Source organism: Ictidomys tridecemlineatus, chromosome 3, assembly GCF_052094955.1.
Source record: "Ictidomys tridecemlineatus isolate mIctTri1 chromosome 3, mIctTri1.hap1, whole genome shotgun sequence".
Lineage (NCBI taxonomy): Eukaryota > Metazoa > Chordata > Mammalia > Rodentia > Sciuridae > Ictidomys > Ictidomys tridecemlineatus.
Window position 1 is genome coordinate 215,849,709 of NC_135479.1, and position 15,002 is coordinate 215,864,710.

Consider the following 15,002-nt stretch of genomic DNA (forward strand, 5'->3'; position numbering starts at 1 on the left):
TATCCAGGCACTGGGTAAAAATGTCAGCCTGATGGTGTGCAAACATATGTGTGCACTGTGAAGCAGACAGGGCCGTTTTAATTGGGGGTTTCTGACAGTGTTTGGGTGCCCTGGAATAGGCAGAGCTCACCTCCAGTACCCAGCAGTCTCTAAGGCCTGGGTGTTCCCTGCCCTATTCCCCAGCAACTCTGAGGGTCCTGAAGAATGCTGCTGCTCATGGTAAAGTTGTTTCAGGATCCTGTAGGACCCCGCAGGACCCAGCCCTTCAGTTGTGGGCTCTTATCAGTGGATGGCTGAGACCTTGAGTCTGGATAAGGGACTCGATACCGTGGAGGGCTTGGTGCTGGCCTCTGGGGTATCCGTATCACATGTCCTCCTGTTTTAGGGGCACCCTGCTCCAGGCAGGACCTGCGTGTGCTTTCTGGGGCAGAGAAAGGACATTGGTTTTGTGGCCTCACAGTCTTTGTAGTGTCGCTCACCTCTTGGGAGCTGGAAAACAGCTGTGGGTTGTAAGTAAATGAGTGGCCGTGCCTGGGTTTCCAGTGAAACTTGAATTACAGAAGCAAGCAGTGGGTGGGCTTGGTCTCAAACCCCAGGGTTAGATACAAAACCCAGAAGCACACTTCCTCTTTGAGAAATGGTCGGATTTTTCTGAGTACTGTGGAGTGGAGTATCATGGGAGTGGAGCTCTGTTGCCACCTAGTGACAATAATTTTACACACTCAAGTCTCATCCTTTTCAAGGTTTGGAAGTTCCGGGGAAGGGAGCAACACCTAGACTGGAAGTACTCTTTTCTGAACTTGCCAGCACTGCCTGGATGCATAGCTGGCCCTATTGCAGGTTGGGGCTGCAGTCAGAGGGAGCCTCCCAGCACACAGGGTGCTGACCTTGGCCATGCCCTGCATCCTGTGGGCCCCATCTGGAGAGAGCCTCCTTGTCCTTGGCCAGCAGCTCCGGTTTGAGAGCTGACAGGTAACCTCAAGCAGCAACCTTTCTGCAAACAAACATCATGAGCTTCCTGTGCCGCTCCCACCCCTGGCTCCTCTCCTCGCTGCCTTGCAGGGCTGCTGGCTGAGTTGCAGCTTCCTCCTTCAGGCAGCACCTTGGGGTCCTCCAAGTTCCACAAGTGGCTATTGTGAATTGCACTGCAATCGGGCACATTCAGGGGCACTGAGAAGGAGGTGGAGAGGTGACCCCAGGAGCGTCTACTCCCTGGGGAGTCTGTCCACCAGAATTCCTGTCCCCTGATCTCCCACCACTCTCCTGCCTCCCTTCCCAAGAGCTAACCCCAAAGTCCTGTGCTTCAGGAAGTCCATTCCACATGCAAAATCTACAAGAACAGTTTGTCTAGACTAGAGCTTTGTTCTCTCTTACTTGGAAATTGTTTCATGGCGCCCTTCAATGTTTGTCTCTCTCACACAGTCAATTTATTCTCATAAATTGTCTTTAAGACCAGCTACTCTTGTTCAACCCTTTCTAGACGCAGGAAAATCAGAGAAGGGTCCAGCCTATGCACACATCCTTCTCACACTGAAGCCACCGGTCCCTCCCAGCATCATGTGGCCAACCCTGAGCTCTGCCTCTGTGCACCTTCCCTTGCTCTGCGCTCCAAGTCTTATCTGAGGCCTTCTCCAATTCTGTTCATTTTTTAAAAAGTGTCCTGGCTAAAGCTGGACACATTCCCCCAAGGAGCTGTTAATCAATCACAGCAAGAACTGTCCTCTTCTTTGAATGACTTAAAATAATTTCTTTTAAATGGTCCCTTAAAATTTGTATGCTGACTAAGCAGATGACAGATTTTACAGGGAGAAAAATAGTACCAACCTAAAGAAGCCTATGAAAGAATCATGGAGATAGTATGGTATTTAGCATGTTTCCAACGGTATATGGTCCTGCCCACAGGACAGAGCAAGGACTACAAGGGTAGGGACCCCACATGTGGGACAGAGCAAGGACTGAGAAGCATGGGGACCCCACTTGCAGGACAGGTGAGGGCAGAGAGGCCCTGTACCCTGCCCTCAAGATGGAGGGTAGGGAGTGGCCTTTGAGGGGAAGCCCATGCTCTTGAACCTCTGTGCCACTCGGCTTCTATACTTCAGAGGGCTCTGTCCTAGAGAGCTGGTCAGATATTGAGACATCTTTTCAGATACCTTGGAGCACTAGCAAGAGCACCAGGGTCTCTGTGGGCTTTGGGCTGGAAGGGGCCCCTGGGAAGGAAGCAGGCCAGAGCTGGCATGGCCCTGTCAACAAAAGTGCCTGCCCCACTTTGCAGCCATGAACTCCCACTTTGGCAGGTTTCTGGTGAGGGAAACGGGAGTGTGGCTTAGGGTCAGTCTAGATGGGAGTTAGGGGGTCCCCCATAAAGATGTATGGAAGTAAAGGCCTTCCCTGTGCCAGCTCTTGCCACCTGCTGACGTTTTGGCCAGGGCTCAGGGGCTTGGTGTATTCATGTGTGTTCATAGCACACATAGCATAATTTGGTCAATTTCATTCTGCAGTTCCTCCCTTTTCGTGTCACTCCTCTGTCCCCGTCAACTCTTTTCCTCTCTTCTTGAGCTCCCTCCCTTTCCCCCCTTATTTGTTCTAGCTTCTGCATATGAGAGAAAACATTTGACCTTTGACTTTCCGAATTGGCTTACTTCACTTGGCACAATATTCAGATACCTTGGAGCATTTACCAGTTACACCATAGTTTTATTCTTCCTTATGGCTAAGTAAAACTCCATTTTGGTGTAAAAGACATCCCATGTTCATGGACTGTAAGAATTAATGTCTTTTACTTGTGTTTTATGGTTCAGTGTGCAGATCTTTCACTTCCTTGTTAAATTTATTTGCTGAGTATTTTATTATTTTTGTAGCCTTTGTAAATAGGGTTGTTGTATCAATTTCTTTTTCAGAAAGCTTGTTATTAGGGTAGAGAAATACGACTGATTTTTGGAGAGTTTAAGCCTCTATTCTCACTGGCCTATGTTGAAGCACCCCAGTTGCTCCCATGACTGAGCATGTCCTGTGTTTCCATTGGAGCCAAACTCTGAAGAGGCCCTCTCCCATTGCTGTATCAGTAGGTCCAAGTGTGGGGCTGCCAGGCCCCACTTGCGTAGCAGTAATGAGGAACCCCTCTGCCTGTCGAGGCCAAATGACAACCTGGACTTCTACCCAACAGCAGCAATGGAGCACCACACCTCTATCCATCCTTCTTCCCTGCTGGAATGGGTGTGGGCTGCAAAAACAGGGAATTTAAATAAAATCAGTCTTAAAATATCAGAAGGTTTGTCCCGGTTTCAGTTGAAAGTCATGTAACATTATGAACCAGGAAAGCCTCAACTGGATGCCAAAGGAAATCAACAGACACCCACACAAGATGACACCTAAATTAAAACTATCTCATGGCCTTTAAAGAAGCCATAGCAAAAGTGTATCAACAAGCAATTACAAACACACTGGAAATAAATGAAAAAATCATAAGTCTCAATAAAGTATTAGAAAGTGTAGGGAGGAACCAAATCAAAATTTTAGGACTGAAGAATATAAAAATTTACATATAAAACTCAAAATGTATACTTTAAGTATGTGTAGTTTTATGTACATCATCAACCTCAATTAGACTTTCAAAAAACAAAACTCAGAGGGGTCTCAGAGAAGTCCAGGGGTATAGGAGGCCTAAAGAAAGACCCAGAACATTTAGAAAGAAGGAAAAAGGGAAGATTACCAAATCCATGCCAACTCCCCTCAAAAGAAAGGAGACTTGGAACCAGTCTGGGTAGGCTGAGAATTCACACTGCTCATGTCTCAGGTGCCCAGTGGCACTCCAGCCCCATGACTGACAAGGGCATGATGTATTCCCCACTTGCTGTGTGAACTGTGTTCTTGTCCATGTTGTCTTCAGCCTCTTCCCAAGCTGATGCTGCATCCTGTTTCTGGGACACTGGCATTGCTGCACAGGGGACCGAGACCATGGGCAACTCTCCACAGTCTGGACCCAGCTTCTCCCAGGAGAGATGCCACACTCTTCTCAAAAATAGCCACATGAGCCTGATATTTCAGAGAAAACAGCAGAGGTTTTGTTGCCAGTAACAACCTTTAAACTTTCAAAGCAAACATTAGAATTTTGGAGCATTTCCATTTGCTTCTGTTCACGACTGTGGGAGCAGCCTCTGAGATGCCCACCTAGCCTGGTGGTGCCTCCATAGACAGCCCAGGTGCACCACGCCTCTGCTTACAGCCTGGAAGCCCTTATATCTGCAGCCCAGGACACCCACCCCTTGTTGGTTACACAGCACATGTCCAAGCAGGGAAGATAGTTCCCCTCACATTCCGCAGATGGGAAGATGGAGGTCCAGCTCGGCTCTGCAGTGTTCCACAGGCGGGACCATCCACAGTCTTGCTAGTCTGTGGTAATGGGTGACAACTTCAGCTCCCACCTGCCTGCCGTGGAGTGGCCTTCCTCTCCTGCTGTTGTCCCTAGCCATGCCCTGCCACTTCAGCATCACCTCCATACTCCAAGGGGTGGCTTCTCTTGGTGAGTGGGAAACTGCAGCCCCAGGCACTGTCCTGTGTTCTGGGGGATGAGAGGTAGCCCTTCTCTGACCCTCTCTAGGGTGTCTACATGTGGACCCTTGACCCACATTTCAAGGTTCTCTTCCCTGGTTCAGAACAGTCCTGGGCCAGGGCAGTGGTGATGTCACAGCCTCTGTGCAGATGTTCACCGAGGGGACCAATCACTTCCAGACCCTGCAGGCTTAAGCCCTACCAGGTTCTGTGTCTGCACAGAGCCTGCCTTTCCTGTGGAGCCCAGGTCCTCTCTGAGCCATGAGGCTCCCCACAGCTGAGCACCCCTCCATGGAAAGCTCTTGATGAAGCCCTCTGTATTGCCACCAAGTAGCTTGTCCCTGTACGTAAAGATGAGACCCCAGCATGACCAATAGCAAGTTCATTTAGAGAGCAGTCAGTGAGAGGGACAGGTTAGGCTTGCAGAGGGTGAGGACACTGAAGCCTGGACTGGTGGCACCACAGGGGTCACAGACCCCAGACATGTCTGAGAATGTCATGCGTGTGTATGAGTGTGTGCACCCATGTGTGTGCGCACACATGTTCTCATTGCAGCCTGGGCGAGGGTCCTTGAGGTCTGAGCAGCCCCTCTGTTAGAAGCAGCAAGACTGCAGCCCAGGACACCCACCCCTTGTTGGTTACACAGCACATCTTAAATGCAAGAATATGACCAGCGGTGGTGGGGAGCGTGGTGTGATGACAACAAGCTAACGTGGTGCTGGACAGGCTTCTCAGTGCGGCTCCCTGCAGGAGAGGAACTAGAAAGAAGCAGTGGCCACTGCTGCTGGCCCTGTTGTATATAAAAAGCAGCTCTGTGCCTCTGCCCTTCTCTTCTGGGCCCCGGCAGTGCCCCAGCACAGCAGTAGACTATCCATACACCCTGCCTGACAGGGCAGCTCCTCCTCCCACCCCTTCTAAAGCAGCCCCAGCTCTCTTAGCAAATGTCTCTGGGTTCTTCTGCCCTCCCCGCTGTCTTTTCCCTTTCTCTTGGCCTCATGAAAAGGCCTCCTGACTTGCCTCCCTGTGTCTGGGCTACCCTGAGGGCCTGACCACATGCTCACCATGGTGTCCAGCCATACTCTGAGGCACGCTGGGTCACAGCAGAACCTCCATGGCATCCCACGGCAGCCTACTGTCTAATAGTTTCCCCCTCACTGATGCTGAGGCCCAGGAGCTAGGAGCTACATCAGCCTGACCCCTCTAACACTGGGTTGGCCATCACGTAAGGTGTCCCAGGCCTCATCCTGTGTGTCCCCATCTCAGGCCTCTAGAATCAGCTTGTTGACCTAAAAGGACTGTTCTTGTCCCAGTTGGGGAGAAGTGATAAGAGCCCACAACCTAGCACCAGGGTTGCTTATCACAATTGGTTTGCCACTTCTTTTTCATAACTTTAGTACTAGAACTAAGGAATTTTTGTATATTTAAAAGAAGGGAAAATCATGAAATTTCATATTTAAGATTGCCTGATTTTTACTTAAAATACTTTAATGCTTGTTTCTCTGTTCTCTCATCATTACTATGATTACTTATTTACTTTTTCCTAAATATGATAGTTTAAAAAATAATACCCATATTATTGTTATCCATAAATAACTAAATTAAGATTAACCTGTTTCCTTGCACCTCTTTCTATCCCTGTAATGTACTCCAAGAGTGTCCATGGGACTCCTACGCTTGAGCTCGAGTCTCGCAAGCCTTCTCTCTGTGAGGTGTAGCACTGACTCGGCGTGTATTTAGTTCTCAGGGTTTGTCCCTAGCTTTTAGGGACATAGAACAATTCTTGTTTTCAGTTATGTGAACACTGACTGCATGATCATAGTCAAAACTCACTCATGGTCCATTAAGAGGAGCCTGCTTGTGACCTTCAACTCAACTCTGCCGTTCCTTGTTAAGTAACTTACATTTAAAATCTTTCCTCTATTTCCTTTTGAAAAGATAAACAGATATGGATATAATGAGTTCCTCAACTTAGTAAGCTTTTCTCTCTCGCTCTCGTTGTTGTTGTTGTTCATTTTTCTCTTTATCTTTAACAAAATTTTTACTTTTCCTTGACTCAACATTATTTTCTGCTTAAATGATTCACATGACCCTTCTCTGTCCCTGACATAACTGTGTCAGCTTGCTAATGCAAGCAGCATTAGGACAAGCCCACGCTCCTCCTCCTCCTCCTCCTCCTCCCCAGGCTTCTCTTTTCATGCCAGTCAGTCTGCTCCACAGCTGTGGACTGACAGCACACTTGTCTTCGTTTCCGTTTCCTCTCCTCCCTCTTCTCCCATCTCATTGGTTGTATTAGTTTTATTTTAAGTGTACTTAATGTTGGCCTATGATTCTATGGTCCTTAGCGCCATCATTTAGCCCTGTTTTATAGATATACCTGGCCCTCGTCGCTATGGTTTATGCAAAGCTTTTCCATTATCTCTTGGGTCACCAAAACCATTTTACACCAGGTTCTTCAGAAAGGGCTCATGAGGAAAAGATTCCCTGTGTTCCTACGGGTTCATACCTTTACCTGTGGTCTTCACAATTTTCAGTTGATTTGATTCACATTTTTTCTCTCCAGTATTGGAGGTGGAGCCTTTGGGAGGTGACAAGGTCATGTGGATGGAGCCCCTAGGAAGGGATTAGTGCCTGATAAAGGGACCCTGGCACTCCCTCACTTTCCCACCAAGAAATAGCTGTCCTAGTTGGAGACAGCCAGAAGACAGGTCTGCAGCCTGGAAGAGGCTTCAACCAGAACCCAGCCAGCCTGGCCCCCAGGCCTCAGACTTTCAGGCTCCAGGACTGTGGGGAATAAATTTCTGGATTTCACAAATCATATCTGTGGGACTTTGTGACAGCAACCTGAACTAAGACAAGTGCTCCTTTGAAGTTCAGAGAATTTCCTTCTCTTCCTGCTCTTAGCCTTTGCCATTCATCAATTAGAATGCTCATACATGTTTATGCTTCAGCTTCTTGGCATGTGGATTATTGAGATTGATATGGCATCAGCCTTGCGTGCCTGAATGAGTGGGCACATCTGTCTTTTGCATGTCACTGAACTCATTTTGCTGAAATTTAAAAATTCATTTGCAAATGTGTTCATGAGAGATTGGTCTGTAGTTTTCTTTTTCTGTGCTTATGTATCTCTGGTCTTGGTATCAGGGCAGTGTGGTAGCCTTTTAAAATGAGTTGGCAGATGAACCCCTCTGTTGTGCTTTCTGTGAAACTTGGTGTTTGTTATTCAAATGTGTGGTTGAACTCTCCAGTGAAGCCTCTGGGGACTGGAGGTTTCTAATTCTAAGCTTTTTTATTACAGATCCAACTTCCCTATGTGCTTCAGAGATCCAGCGATGTCTTTGGCAGGTCTGTGGGGTCCGGGTGTGCTGCTGGCACTCACGTCCCCTGTGTGTGTGCTGAGGCTTTCTCAAGAATGTGCTACAAGGGTGCTCTTTGAGGCATGGGGACGTGCACTTTAGCACCTGTCAAAAGCTCTAACACCCCTGTCATCTCAGTGCTGGCCTGAGTTCATTCTCTTTTCATATATTCACATTGAGATGATCCTGTTTTTATTAAGATGTGACTGTTGTCTGTATCCTAGAAATTTCGATATGTCATTTGAGATTCTGTTCTACCTAAATCTGTTTTAGACAGCCTTTGCCAAGACCTGGGGGAGGGACACCTTGTTACAAGCAAGCTGGAGCGGAGATCCAGGACCCCTCCTTCCCCACAGACACCAGGTGGGGAGGGAGCCTGTGACTGTGTAGAGAGGGGCAGGCTCCCACTGCCCTCTTCTGATGGGGTGTGTGACCTTTGTGTGGTGTGGGGAGGGTTTATCAAAGGAATTTATGATGTACTAGCTTCCCCTTTCTTGGTCCTTGACTTAGAGCAGCCTTTTTTGAGGGGGTAGGGGGTAACTTCTATTATTTATTAATTATATCTGTGCCATTTGGCATTTTTAGGTGGTGAGCTTTTCTGGTGACCTGTCTGCAGCACGCAGGAGGACAACAGCAAAACCAAGAGCAATAAACCCATTACTAGATCATCCCTGAGGTCCAAGGGCCCCAGCCAGCCCACTGCTGGTCTCTCCATTTTAGGGCTTCCTTTTTCTGCACAGTGCCCAGAGTTGTGGCAGCAGAATGGGGAGGTCAGGCAGTGTTGTCTTTCTGTTTGTTTTGTCCTCTTCCTCTTGGTGACCTCTGTCCTTGTGCTGCCTGGTCGCTTTCCTTGGCCAAACTACTCAGAGGGCTGTGTGCTACCTAGACTTCACTTTAACTCGTTCTGTCCCTCATCCCAATTGCAGAACACCTGTGAAAACTTAAACAGAGTGTTATATGTACTCATATAACAATTATATGTATTAGTAGAATTATATTTTAGTAGAATTATATATGTTCTGGTTTTTCAACCTGTTCTAATACCCTGTGTCAATTTCTTTGAAATATTTGCAGAACTGAATAAATATGGGACTTTTTCTTTCTTTCTTATGTTTTTTTTTTTTTTTTTTTTTTTTTTTGGTGGTGGTGCTAGCAATTGAACCCAGAGTCTTGTGCATGTGAGGCAAGCACTCTACCAACTGGGCTGTGTCCCCAACCCTAAACATGGGACTTTAATAACCAACTCCTGTACTTAACCATCTTCTCCATTGATATTTTTTTTCCTTTGCTTTTCTGTTACTTTTCTACTTTCTGTAGACACTGAACTCCCTGTTGGATTTTTTTACTGTCATTAATATTCTGCTACTATTTATTCCTAATACAGACATTTAAAGCTATAAACTTTCCTGTAAAGTTGTATTGTAAGGCTGTATTTGCCTATTACTTATTTTCCATTTTATTTCTTTATTTGTTTGTTTGTTTGTTTATTTATTTATTTTTTGGTACTAGGGATTGAACCCAGAGGCACTCAACCACTGAGCTACATCCCCAGCCCTTTTAATTTTTTATTTAGAGACAGGGTTTCACTAAGTTTCTTAGGGCCTTGCTAAGTTGTTGAGGCTGGCTTTAAACTTGTGATCCTCCTGCCTCAGCCTCCCAGGACACTGGGATTACAGGCACGCACCACTGTACCTGGCCCTACTGCTGATTTGGGTATGCAATAATTGTGTTGTTGAGATCTGTTTTTCCAACTTCATTACTTTCTTCCATCCATTTCCTATTTAGAAACCCTGTTAAAGTATATATCCCCCAAACTATGAAGTTGTCTTTTCTAGAGATATTTAATTTAATTTCCTAGTAGGCAGAAAGCATAGTCTGTTAATCCATGTCTTCAAAATTTGCTGAAACTGGATTGTGAGCTAAAGAATTGTTCATTTTTAGTTTGTTTCTGGGAGTTTAAGGAGATTGTGTAGCTTTTGATTGTAGGGCACACACTGTGTGACACACATTGCCATGTTTGGTGTTGTTCTTATATTCTATATTGCCATTACCTTGGGGGCTACACCTCTGTGGACTGCAGTTGAGAGACGTCTGTAAACATCTCCCGTCAGATGGATGAAGGCTGGTTTGTCTCATCACACACAGTCGCAGTCTCCTGACTGTGGCCACTGTCCCTTCATTCTCCTGCATGTCCCTAGTTGGGTGCCTCCTCACCACACATGTACAATCAGTGCCCGTCATCCCAGAGCTCCCCTCTGACCTCTTGTCCTTCCCTTTGCACCTCAGCCTGTACCTGCACCAACACCAGAAAGCATATATCTACACACCATAATACAGCATGGCTCTTCTGAAACCCTCTTTTTTAAAAAGTTTTTTAAGAAGTTGTCAGTGAACCTTTTATTTATTTATATGTGGTGCTGAGAATTGAACCAAGTGCCTTACTCATGCCAGGCAAGCGCTCTGCCACTGAGCCACAGCCCCAGCCCTTCTGAAAGCCTCTTGCAACTCCGCTTCTTACGGATTGCACTGCCCCCATTCTGAGGCTTGCACAAACACCTGTCCAGTTTGGCTTCTTATCGCCGTCTAGATGCAGCTCCACTGCTCCCTAGGGTCACCCTCCTGCCATATGCCCTCAGTACCCAGGTGCACCCTCGCCAGGGCCTGTGAGCCAGTTGTGGAGTTGTGTTTATCTCCCTCCCTGGGCTTTTCTGGTCTTACTTCCAGGGGTTTCTGTCTCAAATTGCAGCCCACCTACAGTCGCCTCGGTGTGCACATGACCATGCTATTTCAGTTGGGCTGGCTTGTCCCTCTGAAATGGAGGGATACTGCTGCATGTAGTAAAGGCTTAGCCATCTCAAGTGCCCCCACTTCAGGGAAGCCTTGTGCTTGATTATGTTGACCACTGACACTTTGTCAGAGCCCTGAGAGCATCCCAGACCTAAGGACTCTCTACAATTTGGATGGTTGGGATGGGGTACCCTGCCTGCCAAACCCCTTCATGTGGCCCCATGTGTGCCCAACTTGGAATGAAGGCCACTCCCTCCATCAGTATTGCAGGGTACCCACCAGGAGAGCCTTCAGCTTGGCTGGAGAGCTCCATGTGACAAGAATAAGGAGATGGTGATTAATCTGGACTCCTGCACCTTTGAATGCTCTGTCCACTTGCACAGTTTGGCTTCTTACCTCTGTCTAGATTTGTTCCTCTGCATTTGTAGAAAATTAGTCCCAGGACCCACAGATACCAAATCCACATGTGCCTGTGTCGCTTGAGCAACACAGCTCAACATTTGCATAGAATCTGCTTACAGCCTCGCATACACTTTACATGTCTCAGGATTACTTATGGCACTAGTGCAGCATAAACACCATGTGGATAGTTAGTTGTTACACAGTATTGCTTAGAGGGAGAAAGGCTGTCTGTGCCCAGTATAAAGACAGTGTCTCTTCTGAATATTTTTCACCTATGGTCATGAGCTGTGGGTTCAGGACTGGTAGGCACAGAGTCCTGGCTAAATGCCACCTTCTGTGGGCCCAAGCCCCTGCTGCTATTCCTTAACCTTTCTCTCTGCCGCCAGCTTGGAGGTACTGCTGCTCCCACCTCTTCCCCATGCCATGGTCCGTGAGCTTCTCTGCTCCCCTTTCTTTCCTGTTCATCCACCTCTGCTTCCCATATTGTATTTGCTTTTAAGAACAGCTCTCCCCAAAATCTTTCTCTTATTACCCCAGTTTTTATTTCAGCCTTTGATCCACAAAGGCTTTTTCTTGTTTCTGCCAAACTTGTTTCTTGTTTCAGGTGTTTCTTGGTTTGCAGAAGCTTGTCTTTTAGCAGACTTCTCACAAAGCCCATGACAACTGCATTGGCATTGCTTACGATTTTGAATATCTAAAACTCTGGCTTTGAAGGCCTGTCTGACTGAGAGGAGGCCCTGCGGCCACGCTGTCTTCAGGAATTTGTGAAGGCCTGGCCCCTCTGGCCTGTGGAGTCGGAGTCCCTGCCTAAGCCGAGTGCGCTGCTCCTCTGCCTGCACACCGTGCTAGAGAACCCTCTCTCTGTCTCACTGGTCTCCATGCCTGTCTGGAGGCCACCACCACGGGCCAGTTTGCACGAGTGTGGGATAAACCTTCTCACTGTGAGTCTTTTTCCACTAAAACTTTGGTAAGGGTTGATTTAAGTGTTGGCTCTCCTTCGCGGCTTTCACTTCTTGCCTGGTGCTCTGTACTTCTCTTTGATGGCTGCTACCTGCTCTGCCTCATTTTCTCTGGATGGCTTCCAGTGCTCCCTGTACAGTCAATTGAACGGTTCCCCTTTGGGCCCTGTAACAGTCTTTATTTCCAGGCCTTGTCCTTTTCTTCAGTTCTGCTTAGATTTTGTTTAGCAGCTCCCAGTTTTGTCTGCCTTAGCGCTCCATTTGCATTTTACAGTGTTGTAGGTCTTTGCTCTAGTGATCTCACATCTGCTTCTGCCTCCGTCCTGGAATGCCGATTGGTACTCCCCATCTTGCCGTGGGGTTCTGTCATTGCTGATGGGATTCACTTTGAGGCAGTCCTGTGCCACAAAGGATTTTCTGTGCCTGTTTTCTCTCTTTTAAAAGCACATAGTTTCCTGCACCAGCTGTAGCAGGGAAGGGTGTGTTGAGGGATAAGGCTTGGGCTTACTTGTTCTTTTCTTTTCTTTTCTTTCTTTCTTTCTATTTAGTTTTTAGTTGTAGTTGGACACAATACCTTTATTTTGTTTATTTATTTTTATGTGATGCTGAGGATTGAACCCAGGGCTTTGTGCCTGCTAGGCGAGTGCTCTGCTGCTGAACAACAACCCCATCCCTTACTGGTTCTTTTCTAGGAAGCATCCTTTTCTGGCTGGTCAGCGAATGCAGTGTTCATCTTGTTTTAAACTGTATTTTGGAGATGGGGGTTCAATCAGTGTGCCTTCTGAAGTCTCAGTGTTCCTTGTGGGAAACTCCAGTCCATTCTTCCTGAACCCTTCTCTTTTCTACCCCAGCTCCCATTTCTCTTCCTGCTCTGAAGCACCTGTCCCAGTGTCACAGCCTTCTGTGTCCTTCCTGTGGATTCCCTGTAGTCGGTGTGTTGACCCCTGAGGTCAGCTGCTCCATTTTTGTACTTCTGGATGGAACCTCACTTCTTGGGGTGTGGATCAGTGTGTTCTGCTGCTGTGACCTGGCAGGGCTTGCCCCTTTCCATTGTGGTTTTGGCATTGGCAGAGCACACAGGGATCTGGCCATTTAACTCTGGGGCCTCCCAGATACAGATTGGTGTGTCCTTTCTCTTGCCTCATATTTTATTGACAAGTGAATTCTCAGTTCTTCTGGTGAGAAAACCATCCTGGCTACAGAATTCTGAGGCCATTGGACAAGGGACGGAAGGCCCCATGTGCAGCCTGTTGCTACACTCACCCCAGCTTTTGACACTTCTTCATCTCTAAAACGTTCCTTGTCGTGAGTTCGGGGCCTGAGTGTGCCACCTGAGAGAAGGGGCCTCCAGGCCCTCCGCTAGTGACAGAGAGGGCCAAGGACTGCAAGTCCTGAGGCTCCCCAGCCAGGCTCCCTTGGTGCTCCTGCTCCTGCAGACCAGTGCTGGAGGCCTCTCCTCGTGGGCTCGGGTCCCAGCTTCCTTTGTCATCCCACCTGCTCACTGCTGGTTCACCCTCTCCCGGCTGCCAGTCTGTTGGCCACCCGGTTGTTCTCCTCTCCCAGCTGCTGAGCTCCTGAGGTGTGTGCCTCTTTGTTTGTCAGGATCATTTCCCTGTTCTCTGTAGGGAGGAGATGCACGCCTGTGAAATCTGAGACTTTTAACAGGAGATATCTTGCATTGTTTTCTCTTTTTTCCTTAACTTTTGAGTATTACCTTGGGTGTTTTTTAAAATTTTTTAATTGAGGTGTAGTTCACGTGCCATAAGTCCACTCTCTTAAAGTGTGCATCAGTGGCTTTGGTCTGTCCCACACGTGGAGCTCAGGGCCCAGCTCTACAGCTGTGGTCTCCCACCCTCTAGTCAGTGGCACTCTCAGCCCTCTGCTGCACCAGTGCAGCAGCCTTCCCTGGTGAGGGAGGAGGGAGAGGGGTTTTCCTTCAGCCTCATCCTTCATGGGTCTTCTTGCATTGGGGTTTTTTTGTTTGTTTTCTGCACTTGAAAGCTCCTGCTGTGGTGGGATGTGACATACTAGGGAAACCATTTCAGCATTGATGGCTGCCATGTGGCTTACAAGGAAGGCCCTGTCGTTCAGCATGGGCTGTGATTACCACTGATCGCAGTTCCAGGTGCTGCACACTGTGCCTTTAGGATGCCCACGGCAGTGGTTTGTAGGGACCATAAGTATGCACCTGTGTAGCAGATGACCAAATGCAGCAAGGAGGATGATGTTCTGAAGTGAGTGCTTGTGGGTGGGAATCCAGTTTCCAGTGTTACAGCAAACCTGAATTCTAAAAGCACAAAAGTCAAAAATATAAACTGAGTTGAAAATGAGACGCTCTGGAGAAGCACTAGGTTGTGCCGAGGGTGACTCCCGAGGGCAGAGTTGCAGGCTGGGGTTGGAGAGATTGAAGGGAATTATCTCACTGGCTGTGAAAGTGGGATGCAGCGATGTACTTAAATTAATTTTCATTTAATAACTGTCATTTCAAAGTCAGGGTGTACACAGATAAAAACACTAACATAAGTAGAACATTTATATGATATGTCAAAATATTTCTTCTGGGTCACCCACTGTGAGATGGACACCACCCAGTACAGCACTGCTGCTTGGGCTTCACCAGGCAGCATTCTTGGGGCCAGCTCTGCTGACACACGTCTCCTCACACAGGTCTCAGACTCGAATGCTTCAGAGATGGGCACTGTTGTGTCGAATGCAAGAAATGATTACCAAACCCTGTCCTAAGGACAGGACCATGTGCTGGAGCTCACGTGCTCCCATGTTTGTCTTTCAGGTAGGCGGGCACTGACTAGCCAGCCCCTCTGCAGATTCCCCGTTCTGGCGATGATGCTCTGAGCCCAGTGCACCTGGCATTCACATCTATGGACCTGCTCTGAACCGTAGAGCCTGCCTATGGGGGAAGGTGAGTTGCTGTGAAGTCTTCTCTGTGCGCTTG

The 15,002-nt window shown here is 47.7% G+C and overlaps 1 protein-coding gene across 3 annotated transcripts in view; it reads left to right on the top strand.

Moving 5' to 3' along the window:
• The window catches only part of Pcbp3 (poly(rC) binding protein 3), a 224,582-nt gene that overhangs the window by 136,342 nt on the left and 73,238 nt on the right, over positions 1–15,002 (top strand). For all 3 annotated transcript variants that reach the window (XM_078044806.1, XM_078044808.1, XM_078044807.1), the window contains exon 3: positions 14,841–14,969. Coding sequence is in view for 1 of the 3 variants with exons in the window: in XM_078044807.1 (XP_077900933.1) it covers positions 14,960–14,969 (10 nt within the window). In the remaining 2 variants the exon portion in view is untranslated. The remainder of the gene's footprint in view (positions 1–14,840; positions 14,970–15,002) is intronic.